The following is a 24,079-nucleotide window of genomic DNA, read 5'->3' as shown; positions in this document are numbered from 1 at the left end:
ATTACAAGCTGTAATTATGTTTTCAAAAAGGCCAGTAGTCATGTGCTTGGCTAAACCATATAATTGTAGAGGTGAGCGAGCCATTTTATCTTTGTTTTTTACATCCAGGTCCTCCTTAACCTAATCCCTTAGGTGACTTTGCTCCTTTCCTTGCCAAAGGAGTCAATTGTGGTATCAGCCCCACTCCTTCCTACAACATATTGGGATCTTATGCCATTACACAGATTTAGTGCTGTACAAGTTTGGATAAAAAGACTTTTCAGAATAAGTCACCTTCCCAGGTGCAGCAATTCAATGTTTTCACTTTCACCTTATTTAATAAATGGCCATCACAGGAGTTGAAGGTGCAGTAACAAATTCTATCACATCCCTTCTTCATTAAAAAAAGCACTGTTTTCATACAATGAAAGGTAGTGGCTTACTAACATTTCACTATTATGCAATGGTAATTCCTAAAATACTCCAAAAAGAGCATGATAATCCCCATTAGTTGCCCATTTTTTGTTTTAACTGGAGCTGGAAAAAAAAACCAGGAAGTCACCACTGGGCTTTAAATAGTGTATTCAAATAATTATTCTTGAATATAAATTTTATGTCCCACTGAAGTTTGAAATGTAAAATTAGTATTGAAATACAAAAGAAAACAAACCAGACAAAGGAGTAAAGCATTATCAATTTAATCATTGAGCACACAAATTTGTAAAAATGCTAACCACACACATACGGAGTCGCAAAGGAGATGCAGGGATTCTTCTTCATGTCTAAATATTAAAGTAAGGAAACTTGGCTACTTACTGTCATGACTATCACATGCATTTAAAGTTAGATACTTACCAAGTTTTCAATGTCTGTTTATCCTTGCTAGGAAAGGACAGAGTTCCTTAGAAATTTACTTCACTTTAAATCTTAAAGACATAAATTGAGGGTCCACACTTTGTTTAGTGCTTCACTAGAATAATACATTACCATTATCATATATGCAGGTATCAATTTTCAGACGTACTTTTGAAACTATCATTGTTCATAATAAAAAACATTCCTTGACTGTTCATTAATAGTTTATAAAGGTCACAGCAGGAAATAATGTGAGAATATCCTTGGCCTTACTGACATTAGCAAGGATGCAGCTAAAATCAGCTGGAAAAAAAAAATCATGTGTAATATACTGTTGGAAGACATGAGAACAAGAATATATTTTAGATATTGTCAGAAAGGATTTTTCACTATCATAGAAGTCCCAGAAATCAGCATTTCTGAAAAAACTTAATATACTTCAAAAAATTCAGCTATTTCTACACCTGTGAATTTGGGAACTCAAAGCATGAGAAAGTTTTTGTCTGTCAACTAGAAAGAAAATTTAATTTTAAAGCTTCTTTAATGGTTTATGGTTTTGAACAAAAATACTTTTCATGTCACCAAAATAATTTGTGTCAAGTTTATGCATTTATAGCCTGTTAAGGTACAAAAGAAAGGGTGAATCCGGAACTAACAAAAATCCTAATTACCTAATGATCTAATTATTTCTGATTAAGATACCTGAAGATTATAGAAATTCAGTTCTCTTGGGTCTTTGATGAAAGTATTCCATTTAAATGAACTTAAAAAGGAAAAAATCTGATATACAAAACTTTAGCAGTACTCACCAAAAAGGTAGCTTTAAAGAACTAGCTTTAAGGAAAACCATTATATCTACACCATTTCATAAGATTCAACTGTGAAATGCAGTGAAACTTAAGCCCTCAGGTACTTTGATACTAAAAAACAAGTGGATTTTATATAATATATTCAGTTAATAACCAGTTAAAAAATTTTAAGCAAATGTTTTATATGACTAATTGTCTCAAATTAGATATTAATACTTAAGGTGAAAAGGAGGACGCCACGCATACTAACCCATCTTATAAATTGGAAGGATCATTTGGGCTTATAAAAACTAAACTTGTGTTGTTTATTCTCTTGGTGGTTTTCCTTTTAAAAATCTTTCCAAGGGTGGGTTTAACATAATAATGAACTCTGTAAAGCCAGTAATTTATTCTTTACAACCCATTACTGCCTATATCCCCTTAAAAAAAAAAAACAATAATATTTATTCTCGATGGTCAGTTTTGTCATTCTTAATTGAAAGTAATAATCTATAGTGGTGGTACACCAACAGAGTAGGTGATAGTTTACAAAAGAATAAAAAACTATTATTTACAGAAAGAATTACTGACATTTAAAAAAAGGGGGGGTGTCCATAAAAGCATTTAAGCCTATAGTTGCATACCAGTGAATAGACTTTTCTTAGGTTGATTCATACTGTAAAAGTTGGAAGGTAAACAGGAGTACCACACCAAGGAGTGGCTTAAATAAAAGATCCTGGACTCAAAAAGCTTGTACTCCATTTTAAATGTCATCAGGAGCATATATATATATATATATATAGCCAATGGAAATCTTCAGTCTTCTCCTTTAAGGTAAAAGATATCTGTTTAGATTCAACCTCAACCAAATATAAAGGAGCTGTATTACAACTGAGATTAGCAAACCTAAAATTACTATGTATGGTCCAAGTACTCAAAGTCTGAAAGTGTCCAATCAATCTATTATACTCACATTTAAGTAACTGCATACTTTCTTCCTTGTGTGGGTTATATGGATATGTTTGAAAAAAATACAAACATCAGGTACTTACAGATTAAACTAACCTGTACTGGCAGGGCTGTGGGATTTTTCTTCTCTACCAGTAAGTAGCAAATGCTGAAATTCTGCTGCTAGTTAACAAAAACACAAATTGTATTAAACTGAGGAGTTCAATCCATAGTTTAAAAAAGTCAATGTGCATTAAATTTCCTCAGAGCCTGACAATACATTATTTTTTTTCCCTATGTCTTAAAAGTATTACATTAGCTGATCTTATGATTTAGCAACACTGTTTTTCGGACACATCTCACTTCGAAAAGGAATTACTTCCATAAAATTTTATTTACACTAAAACGGGGCAAATCTCTCAAACTATTTTAATTTCTGTATTTGTACATGTAGACACACTGATGCAAGCAATTCTTAATAGCTTTTAATTCAATTTTCAAGTCTTAATTTAAATTTCTTAGATATTTCCAATTATAAAAACATGGGCTCGAAAGCAGTTCTACTGGAAATATACTAACCAAGTTAATAACTAAAAGGGAGGCTGCTTTACCCGTAACTATTCTAAATCAACTTAGAGGATCTTTAAACTCCTTGTCCACTTGGGTAGTCAAGCAACCTTATTTTATTAGTAGACTAAAAAATGTTTGTTCCAAATAAACACTATTTTATCCATGTGTAATAATGGTTTATCCGTAATTCCATTGAGTTATTAAAATATAACTAAAGGTGAAAGAAAATATAATTCATTACCTATAATGGTGAAATAAAAAAAGAAAACCCCGGAAACAGTGAGAATACAACTGGATTGGGAAAACTGAAAAAAGGACTTATCTTTTTATGAGCAGAGCACTATATCTTAGCACAGCATTTGGAATTAACAGGTGGAGTCCAACTAATCAATTATATTTTGCTGACAATGTATATTATATGTAATAACCAAAATTAAGCCTCACAAAATAGCTGGTGATTTACATGACTCCTAAAGAACCTACCCATAAACCAACCAGTGTCATTTAAAATTTGGTTCAAATACAGTTCAAATTAAGCTTCCATGTATTCCTTTGGCTCATCAATATTTGCCTATTTGCCTTTATATGACTTTTCCATACTGCTTAGTAAGTTCCCCTTAGAATACATGAGACTAGGCCAACAAATTAAAATTAGGCAGGTCACTCTTAAGAATTCAAATTAATGTATGTTTTCTAAGTTTTTCCTAGAGTTGGCAGAATGAAAAACTCTTCCTTTTATTGCCAAATTATTATGCAAGAATGTATAGATCCCAGAGCAGGAAAAATACTTTATAAAAGCAATTCTCTTCTGAGCCTTATTGAAGAACTCTAATTACACCATAATAGGTAATGTCTAAGTGCTGAGATAGTAAATGTATATTTCTGAAATTCATCATTACAGAACTGTGAATACCCATTATGTGTATGACATGACACATCATTGAAGAGTTTATTTTGTCCAGAAACATCACACAGAAGTGCCATATCATTTCTATGTTATAAAATCTTCCACTAATTTCAAGTCATGAGGCACAGGTCTAATTGGGGAAATGTTTAGTTATAAAAATCTGCTCTATTAGCGTAGAACTGAAACTTCCCCATAAAAAACCCATTTCCAAGTTAACATAATATTTTACCAAGTTATTTGGTAATACTTCACCTTTGAAAAAAAGGACATAGCTGATTTACACAAAATTTTAGGGTACACATTTCTTTTTATCCCTAATCAATACAAGTATCAGTTAACTCAAAAAACAACTTTCTCACTTAAGAGGTGATTTATGTTTTACCAGTGGAGAAAATAAAACTAGAATATTATATAATTTCCACAATAAACTTTTTCTATGTCACAGAACTATAGAGACAACAATGAAACTATCTCAAGTTAGGCATCAGTACTTTCAACAAATGCTACCTCTGAGATAACCCACCTGCCTTCAGTACCAAGTGTCACTTTAAAGACTTTAATTTACCATTGTTACAATCAGGACAAGCAGCTTTAGTCTTGAATTATTTCAACATATTGGGGGAATAATAAGGGCAACAGAAAATTATGGAGTTTTAAAATGGTATAACTGAGTAGGATGTTAGATAATTCTAATAGATTGCTTCTGCTGTGACAAAATTTTTTTTGTATCTTTTATCCTAAAATTCAGTTACAGTGGAAGAAAGCATGCTTTTAATTAAGTGGATTAACAGGCAAAAATCTAAAATTCACTTAATGCATATATTGTGTTTCCAAAAATTAAAACCACATAGAAATACAATCCCAGCTTATAAGTTAAATATTACTGTTAAGGAAAAAAAAAAAGCTATCTGGATAGGATGGTTTAAATACATGAAGGAACAAAAAGAATCCGGGCTTGTTTTGATCTTCCTCCCATTATCCTTTACCCTCTACAACACACACACACATACACACGCACACACCTTTCTCATAAAAGCAAATTTTTTGTTGGAAATAAGTATTTTCCACATGTGAATATTGCAAAATTATGTTCAGTAAGGCAAAAAAATGAATCTCAAATTGTTCCAAAGTAAGTTTAATATACTATCTTTATCAAATGATTCCAATTTCAGTTTGGCTATCTTTAAAATCAGTAATGTAATAGGAAGGTCTGTAACAAACTTTTTATTATACTTTTTAAGTCAAATGTGTAGTGTATATACATACATACCACAAACATAGTACCATCTTCCCACTGTCCACAGGGCTCTACATTAACATTAGCTCTTATGTGGTGACGTCTGAAAACATTAAAAATCACAAGCATTTCCAGATGACCTTTCAATCTGAATGTGCAATGTACCTTAGGAATTAAGAATGCAGTATCATTTCAATATCCAGTAGCATTTCCAAAGATTAAACCTAAGGATCCTTGAGGTTAAATTTAGTTGTTTATGAGAATATAACCAATAAGAATTTCCTAAAGATGTTAAGTTGAAAATTTGAAACATCTCATGCCTCAAAATCAAGTATATCAAATTTTGTCAATTCACAAAAAGTAAATGTTGTAATACCAACTTTACTGAGGCTGTTAATTATGCAACACAAAATAAATCACATAAAATTATATCTACGAGATACTTTCCTTATGCTTATTAACACCACAGTCAAACATAAATATTAATATAGAGCCTTCTCTGCCCAGAGTATAAAAATCCTAAATTTAATTAAATTTAGGGGCCTTCACCAAACTTGCTGCAAGTTTGGGGACATAAATATCCAACAGCCATAAAGCTGTGAAAGCCCCTATAAGGAATAAAATAAATCCCACTTGCCTCAGACTGAACAGGGCAACACTGAGACTCAGCCTCAGCCTGTCCTATGGCAGGGCTATAGGAAGAAGAAAATTTTAATTTTAGAAAAACATTACCCAATTAATTTAATAGACATGCATTAAAGTAAAAAAAAAATTCCCATGATCAAGCAAGCAAAGGACAAAGAGTAGCTCTGCTTTTACAAACTCCTGTCCAATGAAATTCCATTTTGAGCCCATATTCATCTTTATTGGGGGTCTTCCCCCAAACAGCTAAGTTTAATTAAGCTGAATTTAAGTTCATGAGGTAACTTATCAGTAGAACACGAATATACTGAGTGCTTTCTCCAATCCTGACAGACCACAGTATGTACTCAATTCAAATTAACTAACCCCAGCAGTCCACTCAAACTTGCTGGCCCTTCTTATTGTCCCCAGTACGATATACACAATAGAAACTAGTGCCAGACAAAATATTTTAGCCACATTTTCACTAAAAAAGAAGTTACACAGGAGTGGAGTAGAGCCAAAGCTGGTAACCCATTAGCCTTACATCTTCCTTGATTACAGCAATCATAATGCCTGCCTGAGTATATCAAGTCCTTAAAGTTGTCTTCTGTGAAGAACTCAAATTCATCTACTATTTAAGAAAGTTAAAGTTAACCATTTCAATATAATTTGTTCCACTCATGACTTAACCACACTATGGACCCCAGAAGCAGTCAGGTAAAAAAGTATTTTCTAGAAGCTTAATTATGCCCTGATGCATGCACAAATTATACTGTTTACCAAATGGGCATCATCTGAGTTACACACCTATCAACACAGGATGTGTCTAAGTTTATAAGTGCCCTATGTAACACTTACAATGGACATAATGTCTATTTTCAAGCCCAAAATACACCTAAATAGAATACTGATTTTCTCTGTATTTAATGCAAATAAAGTTGTGCATCACTCTTAGAACACTAACTCATTTGTAATTTGTTAAAAAGCCTCTACATGAAATGCTTGCAACATGAGCTTTGGAAGATTATCTTCTATTTAATCACTATATATTTTTTGCCTTAAAGATCTTCAACACAAATTTTCCTTTAGCACTATGACCTTATGCTGCCAAATCCACAAAGTGTACATTAATGAAAAAAAATCCAGGTATTTGATGAGGAAAGGGGTACAGAATCTGGCTATTAGTGACAACATGGATATTGCCTTTACAAATTATATGACTTTCTGGACCTCAATGGTAACACAGCACAAGAGCTATAAAGCCATTTGGAGCAAATTATCAGGATTTAAAATAGCGGTGACATATTTGCAATGTTTCCTTTAAATAAATGACTTCTGTTTGTCAATTAAATAGACAAATTTATGATCACTGAAACATTTTCTCAATATTATTTTCTTTTAAGGTTAAATCTTTTATTTTTAAACAAACTTCAGATTAAATGCCTTACATTTATACCTTCATTCAAAGAAATGTTATTAACCCTTTCTCAAAAACCTACTTTTAACTGAGAAAAAATGATTTCATTATAGTAATAATTATACTTTGTATAGATCACTTAATTATAAAATTACCCCACAAAAAAATCAATTAGCCAGATGACCCCAAAAAGTCAAAAGAACTATAAAAAGATACTTGAAACATAAAATAGTGAACAGCAGTTATTTCTTCAGAGAAGTTCACCATAGGAACACAGTGACAAATTCCCAAGAATTAAAAGGTTATATGTAAGGATAAGGCTTTGTAGTTAGCCATATGATCAAGTAATGTCACCGCCAAGAAAATCATAAAACTGAAAATGGCAAATGCCATCTCTTAAGCATCCTAACAGACACACATTTACATTCTTGGCATTACACAGAAAATATATACCAAGCCATTAACAGCAAAAAAAAGTTACTGCATGCACCTAAGCTTCTAGAAGTTTGCACCTGAAAAGTTTCTGAGGTCCAAGCAGTATTGCAGTTTTGAAAATCAAGAAAATAAATGGGTCTGGCACTAGGCTCTAAACATCTAAACATAAACATCAGCAACAGGCAAGAGGGAATATTATGGTTTACATTTGAAATGTCTGACATCTAACATGTATTTACACCAAGGAAGGTGGAAAGGTAACACACATAAAGATCTCATACCCGTTATGTAATGAATGACCCCTGTATCTTAAATCTTAAGTTTTTCTGTCAACTGAAGCAGTAACATACAATTCTCTACACACTGTTCTGTTTAAAACATGCAAATAAGTAACAACCTACAGTTCAAACACAAATTCAAAGATATATCAAAACTGCAGTGGTAACTGAATTTTTATTTGTGGACATCTACTGTGGCATGCATCTGTACAAACCTTTCAGGCAGTGGTCCACAGCTGGGTTATGAATAAAAAGGCATAAATTTTTCTTTCATTTTATTACAATGAAGTTTAACAGTACAGAAAAGTCACATAACCTTGGTGGGTCAGATATTTTAAACCCTGTAACATGAGGAACTCTAAATACATTAAATATTGTTACACATTCAGACTTCCAATGTACAGGTACTTGGAAACAGTTACAGCCCTCACCAAGCTAGGTTGGGGACAAAAGTCCAACAGCATCTGAAATGCTGTGAAGGCATAACTTTACAAAAAGCAATGTAAGCTTACAGAACTTGCCTTTATTAAGGTGGTATGTTCATGTATTTCCAGCGCCTTCACAATATAACGAACCAAATTTACTATACTTCACTTCTAAAAACCTAGATGAAACATGAAAAAGAAGCCATACAGTATAAATTGCAACTTCAGGAAAAGTTCCTGCTTTATTATTCCAAATAATTTTTCCCATGTAAAATAAATGTCCAATAGTTCCTGGTATGTGGGAAGATAATGTTTGTTATAGTCACAATGAAGCCTTATTGACGGAAGCTTGGCTATATAAACAGCACAAGTTGAGAAAAGGTTTAATCTCCAAACCTATTAGATTGGATGAAGTAAGATCAGTAACGGCCACCTTGCGACATTACAGGAGGTCTCATTCCCATCGGCGGTCGAGGAGGCCCACCTTGGTAAGGGGGCACCATTGGCGGTCCCTGCCCATATGGAGGCATGGCACCAGGAAGATAACCTGGCATGCCTTGATGATGACCACCATATTGACCTATAAAACACATTTAAAAAACACACAAAAAAAGAAATAATTTAAGTTAGTCTATGCACTATACTTTTAAATGAAATGTATTTTGCAAATACATTTATATGTATATCTGAAAACCCACTAACTACAGTAAATGCAAAAAGAGGAATACCATGAGGTGGCATTGGGGGTCTCATTCCTTGTTGCTGTGGGATGCCTGGCTGTGGTGGCATCATACCTCCAATTGGTCCAACCGGTGGATTACCAATTGGAGGCTGTCCAGGTCGAGGAAGATTACGCTGATATTTAGGTAACTGTGCCCGTCTTTCTTCCTATAAATAAAAGTAAGGACAATGTTAAACAACTAAAAAGATTAATAAAGGCAACATCTCAAATTTTAAATCACACACACCTGAATCTGTGACGTATGAGTGACAAATCAGTCCATCTACTTATAATCTCAATGCCTGAAGAAAACCTCACCCACATAGCAAACACTTGAGAAATTATTACTTCAGCAAGAAATTTTCTAGTAAACAAGGAATATAAACTGTAGGAGGGATTTAGAAATTCTATTCTCAAATTTAACAGTTTCAGTTAATTTATACTATTTTTAACTAAAATGATTAAGAACCCAACTTAAGACAGTGGAGTGGGGGTGGGTGAAGGGAATGTCTTAAATCTAAGATAAAAAATGCAACACTGACTGTATTTTGTGGTTTTTATACCAGTGATAAAATTCACTGAGTACCAAATGAGATCAAAGACAATGTACAAAATTTAAAATTTTCAAAAGTTGCTACACTGCTATTCAAATCAAACTCTGTAATGAAATATTATGAACTTACCAGTGATATATCCTCATCTGGATGGATCAACTTACTGGTTGCACTGGTTGTTGTAAGTGTAGCAGGCTTACTTGTTATTGAAGCTGCTGGTTTAGCTGCAGTACTATTAGTTGTACTAGTGGTAGAAGCTGTAGACTGTGTATAAGCAGGGAATGTAGGCTTTGGGGGTTCTGTAGTTGTTGCAGGGGTACTATTCAAGGGCTTGAAATCTGTACCAACAGGTCCTTGGACAGCTGCCTGAGCCTGTAAAACACAATCTTTTATCAACTAAACTTTAAAGTCCAAAATTATCTAGTACATATACTACCAATTTAAAAAATATGACAATAACAAATGACCAAAATTTAAATGATATTGTAACACACTTTTATCATGAGAAATGCTCCATGGAATTCCAGAAAAGACTAAGAGAATGTCAAAAATGCTGGGTCAAAGTCACATAATAACTGCTCAGATGTCTTCTATTTCCTCACCAAAATTATAAAGCTTTGTATTTATTCCAGATTGATGAAATTAAATAGTATAGAGTGGAACAGCTTAAATTCTACTTTTTACTACTCTAAGTTAGATTAATCTACCAAGCAGCTAAAAATTAAAGAATATAAACATTTGTATAATTTTCAGTTACTAAGCATAGAATGAAAAATTAGTATCAATGATGGCAGATTAAAGGATATGCCCTTCAGAGTATTGTTCTTTATATAGTAATACTAATACAATACCCTCCCAAATAGCAATGGGTAGGTGACTCTCATGGACAATTTACAGTAGGACCTTTTAAGTAACATTTTATCAACAATAAATGTGTTACTTTTCTTAATACCAGTTATCTAAAACATGTAGACTAGGCCAACTTTAGAAAGAAATGCAGACTACTTAATTTCCTTATATTATACATGATGCATTAAAGAGCATAAAATATAATAGCTTAATCATGCATCAGGCTAACCATTGGCCACTATAATGCTTTTACTGCTTACATGCTTTTTAACCCTTTAGAACCATAGATGTTTAGGGTATAATCTTTTTCTATTCATATCAGTTCAAACTTTCATATACCACTGATTTTATATATAATTAGTTTTACTTTTAAAATATTAAAGCATATTTTAGGGAAAGATTTAATTTAAAGTAGGGTCCAAAGGGTTAAGTTATAAAGCCATTTTAACAATTTATACTGCAACTTCCTGCGTACTTGTGCTGTGCTAGGAAACAGAGCTTTAGAAGATGCAGACAGACTTTCTGAATTGGATGAAGCTGTACTTGAGCTTGTTACAGGTGTCCCCATCTGTAGCATAAAAGAAAGGAAACAATGAAAAGTCTCCAAACAAATGGGTAAAAATAAGCCACGTGGTAGACTTTTAGTAGATTGCATTTTTTGCAAATGCAAAATGCAATGCAATCAAATATATCTATAAAAAGGCAGGCAGCTAATGCATTTACAATAAACAAGTGACAGTATGAGCCTCAAGTTTTAATTCTACACGATAAATCTTGTTAACTAAAACTGATGTGGTTTTGTACTGTTATTTCACAAATGATACCTTTAACAGAATATGAAAGCATTACTTTGACACTGCAATCCAGTTCTCTAACAATTACTATGAGATTTTATTTCCTCCCAAGTAACCACACAAACAAATAAATGTGATTAAAGACCATCAAGATAATACTTTTAATTTATGGGGTAAAAAAAACAAGTCAAGAGATCACTCTAAAGTGGAAACCATGTTATGTATATTGATCTTAGCTTTCGAAGTAAATACATTTGCTTAGTTCTAAATGAAACTTGAAAAAAAAAAACAAAATAATTAACTACTGAATACATAACATGTAAAAGAAATATCTTTCATTTCTGAATTCTGGAATAAACCAACTGGAAACAAACATGACTAGGTCAACTGTCATTAAAAGACTTAGAAGATAATGTAGTTTGTCATATTCTAGAGAAAGCAAAAATTAAAATGATTTGCTAAGGTCTTAGAATTTATCTTTTACTGTGGTCTCATGACAAGGAGGACTGACTTAGTCATATTAAATTTTCATTTCTAACTAAAACTAAGAAGCAGAACTTACACCTATGAAAAAATAATTTACTGTACTATCCCTGGCTCCAGTGAAGAAATTAATCTGTGAAAACATGAAATAGGCTACTTGTAAATGTATTTAATAAATTATACAAAATATATTGTACTAAAAAGTTTATGCTAAGACAGTGAAAATGTCGGAGAGTTCTCTCTCTAAACAACGCATGGTACCTTCCAACAGAAACGTATTCTTTCTCAGGAATTTCAACTTACCTGTCCTGCGCTTGGGAAAAGAGGCTTAGTAACTGGAGGCTGTGGAGCAGGAACTGTTGCTGTTGGTGCAGGTGGTCTATTAAGAATACCTGGTGCTGACACAGCCTGTGCTTGAGTCATTGGAGGAATTCCAGGACGTGGAACAGGGGGGGGCATACCTGCAAAGAAGAAATATTTGGGGGAGGGGGGCAGGGAGTACCCAACTGTTGGCAGTGTATTTCAACCCACCCAGCTGTTTTGTTCCCCAGCGTCTCTGATGAATCTTCATACCTCTACCCTGTGTCCCAGATCTTATATGCACAAGTAAAATAAATGTAAAAAAAAATACAAAAAACAAAACCCTGCTTCACTACTACAATGTTACTAACAATTAACTACTAAAGCTCAATGAAGTCTAAGGAATCTAGGTTTTCGATTTCTGCAACAACTGTGCCTCAAACTTGCCCTTCCTTTTACACCTAGTCAAAGTCCAGGGAAATGAAGAATACTACTAGAAATTAATACATATACACAAAAGCAGAAATTTAGCTGTTATTACTAATCTGAGATTTAAGTAATTTGACAGATGTCCTCTGAACTATAATGCAAATTTTGTCACACCAAAAATGTTTAAGATTCTTACAGAAATGGTTTACCATTTTAAATAATTTTTGAGATACATCATTACAGCTACTCTTTAAATTTCCTCAGCGTAACATGAACTATTCAAATTTTACTGCTGCTTAATTTTTCCTGTGTTTTAACATTAAACATTACATGAACATTTACTTCAAAATCTGCAAACTACTCTTACTAGAATTAAATATAAAGAAGGTAACCAATAAGCCTCACAAAGGCCTCTGGAGGAGACTCATTAGACTAACCATTAAATCTTTACTGATAGTCTGGCTAAGTCAAATACCTCATCTTTCCAAGTTCCCTTACATTTTAAATGGTCCATTACACTTACTACTGGAAAGTAATTTGCAATGGGTTAAAGAGCCACAGGTAAAGGAGTACACTGCTGTTGATACCTTTCTTCCCTGAGTCACCTTGAAAACTCCTGAGTTAGGGGGTCTTGCTGGTGGTACTAGGGTAAAGCACTATGTTTCATAGTATTATGTGGCCAGGTTTATCTACCAGTCAATGTGCCCTTTCTTCTCCCTACTATATGTCTCTGATGAATCCTCTCAACCCCTGCACCCCTGGCCTGTACTCCAGCTCTTGTATGGATCAAATCTTAAAAACGAAAAATTTAGAGAGCATGGAAATTTTAAAAGCACGGATAAATAAATCTTAGGAAGGAGGAAAAAAAAAAAAAAAAAAGCATGGGTTCAAAGATATAGTCCATAGGCTCTGTGAATCACTCTGGCTGCTTTTTGGTCATTTCATGCTGTATTTCAGAACTTTAAAAACACGTAAAAGGTATTATCACAGCATTCCCAACTTATAATTTAGTCACTGCACCAGTGCTCACAAATCAACATATTAATTAAAATACTTAAGAATAAGGCCCTCCCTGGTGGCGCAGCGGGTTAAAGCACAGCACTGAGAATCTAAAGCCGCTTCCTCATGAGTTCGATTCCGCTTCCTCATGAGTTCGATTCCCGCCTGCCCCGGAGGTGACCACATGGCGTGTCAGACCTCTCCTGACCCGCCCGCTGCTCCCCTCAGCAGTGTATTTCGTTGATCTGCCTGTTCTGCACTCCACTCTGTCTCTGGTGAATTCTCTCACCCTCCACATATCTGGCCTGTATCCCAGTTCTGTATGCACAAATAAAATAAAATCTTTAAAAAAAAAAATACTTAAGAATAAAGTATTTCAGTCATATTGAAAAAGAAATTGCCTAAAATTCCATACCTGGTGGCATACCAGGCATCAGAGGTGGTATTCCTGGTCCAGGTGGCATCATTCCACCCATTGGCATCATTCTATTAGAAAGCAAATGTCAAGAAACAGCTGCAATCAACAAATTATTAGAAAACACTGACTAAAGCCTGAAACAATGAAATCAATGACTTTAACTTGACCTCTAATACTGAAAGCAACCAACCTAAAAATACAATAAATAATACTAGAAAAATCCTATCAAAAATACCCCTAAATACCAGCAAACTCTTGGGTTTACCAGTAAACCAGTTTTATTGTTAAAACATTTCAATACATATAAAACTCAATGAAAACAAGTCTTTTACGTTCCTTTAGCTAAAAGGTCGCATCTAAAATATTTTTTCAGCAATTAGAACTACCAAATCACTCTCACTTGGAAAAAACCCACACTGAAAAATGAATGTAAGAAACTGATCTTAGAGTTGTTAAATTTTTTGAAGGGAAATTTACCCTGAAGTAAGGTTTTTAAAAATAAATTAACACCAAAATTAAAGGAAAAAGTCAAAATAAATTCCAAAGTAAACTCAAATCACTTTTTATTCAAAATTATTTCCTAACGCTAAGCCATGACTTGGAAACATAACCATTAATTGTTTTATCTCCCCTGATATTGCTCACCTTATTATGCGTCCAATTCATTTGATTTATAATTTGTCAAATTTCTAGTATAGAATTTAGAAAATAATTCAACTACCTTCTGCAATACGAAAGGTAATTTTGCAAAAGAAATGTATTTTCCCTAACCACCAACCAGTTTCCCTATGTCACATTACTTTTAGCAATTGGGGGGGATGTTAAATAACACTCATTTAAAATAAGACTTTATAGAGGTGTATTACTATTTTCCTCACGTTTTTATTTCCCTCCATAAAACAAAGACTTTTGTCATCAAGCTTGAACATTTAAAGTTTTAGTGGGAAAGGTCAGAAAATTTCGGAAGTCAATTTTATAGATAACCATTTAAACACACACAAAAAAATGACATTATGATTATACCTCCTGAATTACATTATGAATGAGATGCTTACATGTTTTCACCGCAAAATGACTGGGTGTATTTTCTCTGATGATGCAATCTGTGAAAATGTATGACAAAATCAAAATCTAACTGTGATTTTCAAAATACAGTGGGAAAGTGTATACCTCTGACATCCAACAATATTTACGTAAAGGTGATGGGCATGAGCACCTCATCCTCACTTTAGTTCTTGATGATTTGCCAAATCATTTTACCGCATTTGCTTTCTGTCACAACTACAAAGTGTCACGAACATTTCTGAATCTCAAATCTCTAATCAAAGTACTTTATTTACATTGGATGCAAATGAAGATCAGATAGCTGCCTACATAAATTCTAAAACCCAAAGTCAATTCTCTTCAGAAGCCAATTTATAATCTTTACAACTTACTGGTAGACCACTTTATTAGAAGTCATTTATAGAGCCCATATTGTTCAGAAGCCAAAAAAAAAAAAAAAAAAGTACAAAGCAATAATCCCTATAATACCCAAGTTGAAAATTGAAAAGATCATTACTTGGCAAATGCCCACAAATAAATTAAAAGTTTTCTTACCCAGGTGGCATGCCTGGCATAACTGGTGGCATTCCTGGCATCAGAGGAGGAACACCTGGCATTAACGGGGGTATGCCTAAAACAACAAACAAAACACAAATATTAAAGGGTCAGAAGAAATTTAAAACTATACCACCCTTGCCTCTAATCAATAGTGATAAGAATGCTGAAGTCAAGAAACCGTATTGCTGTCCCTTCATGATGGCACAACAGGTTGTAGCACAGCACTATGAAGCTATACGCAGCCAATATACCACTGAGTTCACAATTTGGGATAACAGTGTTACAAGTCCTCTCCTGTCCCGCCTGCTATTCCACTCAGAAGCGTGTTTTAGTTTTTCTGCCTGTTCTGATCCCCCTGTCTCTTGTGAATACTCTTGCTGCCCTGAACTCTAGTTCTATATGCATAAGTAAATAAACCTTAAAATAGAAAGAAACCTCATTGCTACCTGGAGGCATTCCTGGTGCTCCCGGGACTGGTGGCAGTCCTGGCTGTGCCATTGGGGGAATATAACCTTGCTGAGGCTGAACAGGTTGTGGTTGAAATGAAGTTGAAGCTGCAGAGTCATCATCATCATATTCATCAGAGTCATCTTGTTGTTTCTTTTTTTGACTCTCTGCCAATAAAGTTCTAATTAATTTCCCCCAAAGTAAAAATCAGAAATACTAAGCAAGTTTAGGATATCAATGACTTAGTTATTTCAATACATTTCATTTTACATGTTCTCAATCTAAAGTAAAAAAGTTAACATTCCTTCCCTATTCTACGACAGATGAAAATAATTACCCTTCATCTTTCTAATCCACCAAATAGAAAACTATCACAAGGAGCTCCGACCTGCTATGCTTTTTTAAAAGGAAAACTGGGCTCTCCCTGGTGGTGCAAGGAGTTAAAGCATAGCACTATGAAGCTATCCCGCAGCCACTGCAGCAGGAGTTTGATTCCTCGCCAAGGAGGTGACCCACACTGTGTGACAGATCTCTGACCTGTCCCCACTGTTCCCCTCAGCAGTGTATTTCAATCTGCCTGTTCTGTTCCCCACTGCCTCTGGTGAATCCTCTCACCTACCAGTTCTTGTATGCATAAATAAACCTTAAAAAATAAAATTTATAGAGATAACAGTTTCTATAAATGAATATCACTTCAAATTTTACCTCAAATAGTATTTTTTTTTACAACTAGTGGTTATACAACTGAAAGCAAGCTACCTTCATTTTCAAAACCTAAACACTTGTTAATTCCTCTTTGATTAATTTTTGAGTGAAATGTTTTAGAATGCCCCAAATACTATCGGATACAGAAAGCATAACTTCAAACAAGACAAATAGATCTCAAAATTGGAATTTGAATAAATGTAACCATCAACCATTAATTTTATGAGTAGTACCAATACTCTTACTAGTCAGGCTGTATTAAGAAAACCCTACAGCTTAATACTTACCCTGGGTTTTCTGTTCAAGAAGTCGTCGTCTTTCATCCATGTCTTTTTCTGGAATACCCTCCATACCGTATATTTCCAACTCTATGTCTGTTCTCCCAGGTATTGCATTTGGTACAGCATCTATAGTCTCTTTATGTACCTAACATTAAATAACAGAAAACCTCTTTTTAGATAGCAGTGAATAAAAAAGTCTCAAAATAATGCCTAACCCACAGGATAGACTATAGAAACCTTATTTCAAATTTACTATGTCATCTTGTTTGAATTATTAGCAAAGAACTACCATTCCTACACAACTAGGTTCAGGCCTGAATTAATAAATAAAGTTTATGCATGCCTGAAATGTTAGAATTAAGACAGAAGCTCCATGGTGGCCTAGGCAATATCTCAGAACTATTACCTCTAAGCCCCTAGAGTTCTATTCCTAGCCAGGGAACTAACCCACATATGGCACAGCAGGCCTCTCCTTTCCTACCCACTGTTCCTTTTATCAGTATATTTCAGTTGATATGTCTGTTCTGCTGCCCACTTTGTCTCTGGTGAATCTTTTCTCCCCCATACCTCTGATCTACACCCCAGATCTTCTAGGCAAAATATAGTCTTTGAAAAGAATTAGAATATATCATGAATGGATCAAGGCAAGATTCATTTACAATTAGCATCATCCGTAACTAATGAATTACTTGAGGCACTTAAAATACTGCCACAGTTGTAAACTGTCACAGTCATCTCTGAATTTTCTGGTAGGTCACTATAGGAGACTTTATTGTGAACACTGGTATGCAGGAGTGCAGAGTTATGAGATTAAATGTTGCTAACACTCAAACATGGGTAACTTCTGCCAACATGTAGAACCTTTGTAAGTCTTGGCTGTTTTCCGTGGAAGAATTGCCTTAGTAGGCTGAAGGATTTATCAACATTACTAGGGGAGAACTGAGCCCTACCTACTACTAAGTCAGAAACTTGGTTTGAACTAGCTTGAAAGAAAAAAAAAAAAAAGATTTATTTATTTATGCATACAGAACTGGGGTACAGGCAAGAGGTGTATGGCAGCTGAGAGTTTTCACCAGTGTAGGGAGCAGAGCAAGCAGATCGATGAAGTACACTGCTGAGGGGAGCAGCATGCTGCCAGGAGAGGTCTGTTGTGCCATGTTGGGGAGCTGGGGAGAAGCCTGGGATAGCTGTTTTAATTAAGTATTCCAAATAATTCCAATGTATGCGTAAGTGTGAAAACCACAAATTTAAACCAATGAGTTAGATCTAGTTATCCATGTAAAGTAATATTTATTTGTTCCCAAGACACTGAAAAACAGTAATTTTCTTAAAAGATGCATTTCATGAAATATTACCCTACAAATCAAACTATCATTATTTCTGAACTGAATAATCACTTTAAGTTAGGGCCCTCCCTGGAGGCACAAGGATTCAAGTCTCAGAGTTATCAAGCAATTACCAGCTACTATGGCTTTTGATTCCCAGCCAGGAAGCTGATCCACATGGCACAGACCTCTCCTGCCATACCCTCTGCTCCCCTCAGTGATGTATTTAATATGCTTGTTCTTCTCCCCACTTTTCTCTGGTGAATTCTTTCGTCCCTGTACCTCGGGGCCTATGCCCAGTTCTTGTATGTGTATGTGTTATCTTTTTAGAAAATGCATTCATACACACTAGTCTTCACTACAGTTCTTTGTGGTAATAAGCAAGATGAAGCTTACGGCCCCTACCCCCATTACCTAAAAACCCCAAACATGAAGGTACAGCAATTAGATTTTTAAAAAAATTCTGCCTAGTTGTAGCATCTTGGTTGAGAAGATAGGAACATTGATGTGAACTCTCTGAACTTACTTAATCCCTAGGGTTTATCCTTTATAAAATTGTCTGATTTAACTGCCATGGCTATCTCACAGATCACTAAAATTAGGGTAGGATTATATAAGTAGAAGCGCTTAGAAAATTAAAGCTATTAATAGTTTCTCAACTTATCTTCCACTTCAAGATGATCAACTCCTTGAAAGAGTGTTTCTACTCTTTCTCTTAAAGCACTCCAATCAGGTTTTCATCCCCATGTGTCTAGGAAATCACTCTTGGCAAGTGACCAATGACCACTTTGATTAATACAATATCAATCTCAGTTTTATTCTTTGATCTACCACAAGGACTTGACTCAGTTAAGTAACAACTGTAAATATTTCATATGAGCCTTCCAGAATATTACAGTCTTACTCTTTTCCACCTTTTCTATTTCCCTAGCTGGTTTATTTAAACTTCTGACCTGTAAATGCTGAGAGCCTTTGAACCTCTTGTCAATCTATATTCTACTCTAGGTGGAAAGGACATCTAGTATCATGGCTTAAAATAGCCATCCTTATACTGATGTTGCCAAATTTCTATCTCTAACTTCAATTATCTCCTAACTCCAGACTGTAGATTAAGAGTTCCATCTGGATAGTCAAGTCCTTCTCAAAAAATATATATGCTCTCAAAGTTGAAGCCTTCAAAAATCAATTGCAATACCTTTCTTTCATATTCCACATTCAATCCATCAACAAATTCTGGCCTCTGTCGTCATAACCTCTTGCTCAAAATACTCCAGTCTCCTAAGCGCTCTCACTGCATTCTGCAGTCTATTCTCAACCCTGTGGCCAGAATGATCCTTTTAAAAAAAAAAAAAAAGGCAAGCAACAGAAATGGGGCCCTGTGCGCTCCTGGTGGCTCAACCCTGATAAAAGCACAGTACAATGAGTTCAGCATGAGTTCAATCCCCAGCCAGGGAGGTGACTCACTTAGTGTTAACAGACCTCTCCTGTCTTCTGCTCCCCTCAGCAGTATATTCCAGTCATTCTACCTGTTCTGCTCCCCACTATGTCTCTGGTGAATCTCTCTTCACCCTGGCACCTCTCTCGCCTGTACCCCAGTTCTGCATGCATAAACTTAAAAAAAAAAAAAAAGGTGGTGGTGGTGTGGGGGACCTCCTTCGTGGCACTCGGGCTGAATCTCAGTGTTGTGGGCACCTATTACAGCAAGAGTTCAACCCCTTGCCAGGAGCTAACCCAAGTGAGGAAGCAGACAACTGCTCCCCTCAGCAGTCTATTTCAGTGGGTTTGCCCGTTCTGCTGCTCCCTGCTGTCTCAGGTGACTCCAAACGCACACACCTCCCCCTGGCCTCCACCCCAGCTCTTGTGTGTGTGAATGGAATAAATCTTTTTTCCCTGAAGTGTAACAGAGAATATGCCTACATCTCTACAAGTACCCATTTCACTCAGATATAGAAAATTGCCAACAAGACCCTAGAAGTCCTCCTGTACAAATTAAGCACAGTACTGCTGGTCTCTTTCCTTAAATATAAAATTCTCCTGATGGGGAGGAGGCATTTTAACTGCTCTTACCTGTAATTTCTCCCTCACTTCCTTTCAGATTTCTACTCAGATGTCATTTTTGTATTCATGTTCTATGCTCTTTACCCAGTTTTATCTTTTGGTAACACCATAAGACAAATCAAGTATTTTGCCACAGTATAGATATAAACACCAGTGATTTTGTTTTATCCACATCTATATATCCAAGTGTCTAGCTAGTGCTGTCTCAAAGACTTTGATAAATGCTAATGTTTTATATCTGTATATACCAATAGGTATCCACCAGTGACTGGAAATATAGTGATAATTTTAGGCATTAAATTTTTTTAGAATTAATTTTCTTTTAAGGAGCCATATGCAACAACTATTGACAGCCACAATGGTAAGCTGTGTGTGTGGCATATAGTAGGGAGGTGCTCCGATATTTCTGATGGTGATTAAACTTTGTTAGAGCTTATAAATAGAGTGAAAAGAACCTATAAACTTGTTTTTAAATTTCCAACAAATAGGGATCTGCTCATTCTTATCTCTCTAGGGTATAAGTAAAAATGCAAGCAGCTCTAGAATTAGTAAAACAAATGATGATTAAGATATAAAGATCTACTACTAGATGTTTAAAAATATAGGTTATAAAGTTTACCATACCTGTTAAGAGAATGAACTCTAGATCACTGAATAGGAAAGGATACCAATCCAAAAGAGATCTGAGGAACTTAAAATTTTAGATCTAGCTCCAGGCTACAGATCCAAGTCCCAATAGCAATGCATAACAACAGCTATTTATACTGTGATGCATCTAGATAGAACTGTTTCACAAAATTTAAATTGGTGATCCTTGTTCTCTAACCCAAAACTGAGATACTCTGTGATTTCAACTTAATTGTCATTAATCTAACCTAGGATCAAAGACACTATTCGTAATTTAAAAGTAAAGGCCAATACAAGTTCTCTGTGAATATATCACCAGTTTTTCTTGATGGTTACAGAACAGGTTTTTTTCCTCAAGCTGGATGGTCATGTTATTTAATAATGTGTAGTAAAAGTTTTTCATATTCTTTCCAAATTACAAAATCGTTAAACTCAAAAGCAGAAGAAAAACCATTACCTGCATGCAATGAATAGCTAAGCCAGGACCCGTGTACAATTTCTTATGACATATATGGCATTTGAAATGCTTTGCTTTTTGGTGCTGGATAAGGATCTTCTCATCATCAAAATCTCTATTGCAATACCTGATCAATTCGGTTAAGGTACGAAAATAAAAAATAGCACAACAGCGGCAATGTCTACTTTAAAAAACATATCAGATGATAAAGAAATCAGGCTTAACACTAAAACAAGGTAACAGTTAAAACCAAAAAGCACTTCAGATTCGATTAGTAGTTGCTATTCATTAAACCTATAACCAGGGATTATACCTAATTTCCCAGAAGCCTATAAACTCTCTTCACAACCCTAAATAAATGTATCTAGAAACAGCCGATATAGCTTTGTCCAAACAATTCCTGCGTTTAATAGAAACCTATGTGAAATTAACTTTCCCTTTGAGAAATATTTCAGTATTTACAAATACACACCAGACGGCAAAAAAAAAAAACAACCCAAGGCTTTAAAGACAATTTCAAAATATAGTTCACTGATAAAAAGTGATCGCATTAGGAATTCACCGAGTGTTTAGAATATTGCTACTCTCCAGAACCTAAGTTCAGTGAACAGTTTTGTAATACCTCAAGTTGTTTGCAAATTCGTATGAATGTTACCGAGGAAAACATTTAAACTCAGGATTCAGTTACACTAAGAAAACTTGAAATCCTTATTTCACTGGTGTGAATTTCCTGAAAGCACATTAGCAACTTGGTGGGTTTCCTTCAATTATAGATAAATCCAGTTCGCTAACAAAAAAATTAAAGTACAAGGTAGTAAACTAAATCAAATTTTATGTAAAGCGAATGCTTCTAAAAAATATTAAAAAAACGTCACGTTTTGTTAAGTAAATAATAGGGCTATTCTCCCCCCATCCCCCCAGTCCGACAAAGCTAGAGCCCCACCCTGAAAGGGAACCTTCCTAGAGGATTAAGGCGCCAATGGTGCGACGCGGAAGCTACTTCCTCCCCTCCACCCCCGCCCGAAAGAAAAAAAGGGGGGGCGCGCTTCAGTGAGGGCTGATTGCAGTAAACCGACTAAGTCTCCGATCGTACAAAAACCGCCACACACTCACAAAATAAAACAGAAAACACGCGAAAAGCGGGTGGCGGATTCCCGCGGCGACTCTGGAAGCTTCTCCGATCCCTCGTCATGTCAACTAGCGTTTTATACTCAAAAGAAAGTCCCTTTGTTGGGTCGTGAGCAACACGAGTGTGGCCTTATAGTCCGTACAAACACTATCCTGGCTGGAGGGGTCGAGGCCGCCTCCCAGAGGCACCACAGCAACATCCTCCTGAGTCACGGGCGTCACGAGACTCGGAACTGCAAAAGCCTCTCGTCCAAGGGTCCCTATTTCTCGAGAAGCCTTCCTCAGGGTCCGCCTCCCAAATCCGACTCTAGTCGCACGTCACCCGTTTGGAGCCTAAATCCCAGACATTCTCCGCCACAGGCCAAAGCCAGGCCTCCCAGTCCCAACCACCACAACCCACGCCACCGCTCGGCTTCCACTTTTCAAACCGACAAAGGATATCAGCACCACGGCTTCAGCTGCTTCTTCTTTTTGCGACCCATAACTGCGCTCTGCCGGCAAAGTAAAAGGGTGAAGAAAACAAACAAGGAAAACGAGGCGAAAATTGCTCACTCTTCCGACCCAACCGCCACCACCGCGTCCCACAGGAAACAGCCACAAAATGGCCGACGCCCTCGTTCGGTGCTCTGCCTCCCGTCAGCCACTGCGGCCGGAGGCGGGGCCAGGCGTGGAAGGGTCACGTGACACAGGCCTCCGCCCTAAGTGGGTGGAGATTCAAGGCAGCGGAGGGTTGGCCGCCATTTTGTCTGTTTAAGCTATCCGGGGTTTTCCAAGCTGAGTCTTCTGATCGCACCAGTTGTCCGCTGTAAATGGAGGCGGCGACCCAGGCATGCCCACTCTCGCGAATTGAGAAGAAGAGGAGGAAAAAAACCTGAAAACATCGCCGGCACAATTCAGGGCACACTATAAGTAAAGGATAATTGAGATAACCCCCAGTTACATGTTTTCATTGTCTGGATAAATCCTTTTTCTAGCAACTGGATGCTTCCCTACTCTGTGCTAAGTCAAAACAGCCGCGGTCTCTACCATATAGTGCACACTTGGTGACAGTAAGACCACGGAATACCAAGCGCTGCGGGAGCGCATACGCGCGGAACTCCACTGGGTCACGGCAGTCAGTGGGTATCACGAGGTTTGCTGGGGGGTCAGGGGCGCCGGGGCCAGGTGCTGGGAGCCAAAGGGGCAAGTCTCTGCTGCTGAGCACCTGGAGGAAACAGGCGAAGGGGATATTCATAGTGCAGGAGCCCTGGCCACGAAATTGTGCTAGGAAGGTCCGCTGAGGCAACTTCTGGACACGCAGGAATTGTCTGAGGAGCTGGACTCTGGGAGGACACGGTGGAGCTCTCAGAAGGCAATTAGAGAATACTGGAAATAAAGAGATCTCACAGACGACTAGGATTCCAGAGCTTGGTTTCATTTTCCACCAGAGCTGTTGCTGA

General features: G+C 36.1%; 1 protein-coding gene across 3 annotated transcripts; it reads right to left on the bottom strand.

Annotated features, from left to right (window-relative positions):
* Positions 1-1,969: 1,969 nt before the first annotated feature.
* On the bottom strand, positions 1,970-23,292 carry ZNF207 (zinc finger protein 207). Of its 3 annotated transcripts, XM_012726393.1 has the most exons (12): positions 23,082-23,292; positions 21,513-21,639; positions 17,052-17,190; positions 16,059-16,226; positions 15,610-15,685; positions 15,066-15,113; positions 14,008-14,078; positions 12,168-12,325; positions 11,063-11,155; positions 9,868-10,110; positions 9,192-9,351; positions 1,970-9,043 (listed from the first exon to the last, which is right to left on the bottom strand). In XM_012726393.1, exons 1-12 carry the CDS (start codon positions 23,120-23,122, stop codon positions 8,883-8,885), a joined length of 1,485 nt encoding a protein of 494 aa, XP_012581847.1. In that variant the 5' UTR covers positions 23,123-23,292; the 3' UTR covers positions 1,970-8,882. The 3 variants fall into 3 exon arrangements, with proteins under 3 accessions (XP_012581847.1, XP_012581849.1, XP_012581848.1); XM_012726395.1 differs by lacking the exon at positions 11,063-11,155; XM_012726394.1 differs by lacking the exon at positions 15,066-15,113.
* Positions 23,293-24,079: the final 787 nt, after the last annotated feature.

Source organism: Condylura cristata, unplaced genomic scaffold (genome assembly GCF_000260355.1).
Source record: "Condylura cristata isolate star-nosed mole 26May11 unplaced genomic scaffold, ConCri1.0 scaffold00017, whole genome shotgun sequence".
Lineage (NCBI taxonomy): Eukaryota > Metazoa > Chordata > Mammalia > Eulipotyphla > Talpidae > Condylura > Condylura cristata.
Note: the sequence above shows the minus strand (reverse complement) of the source record. Positions and strands in the feature narration are given on the sequence as shown.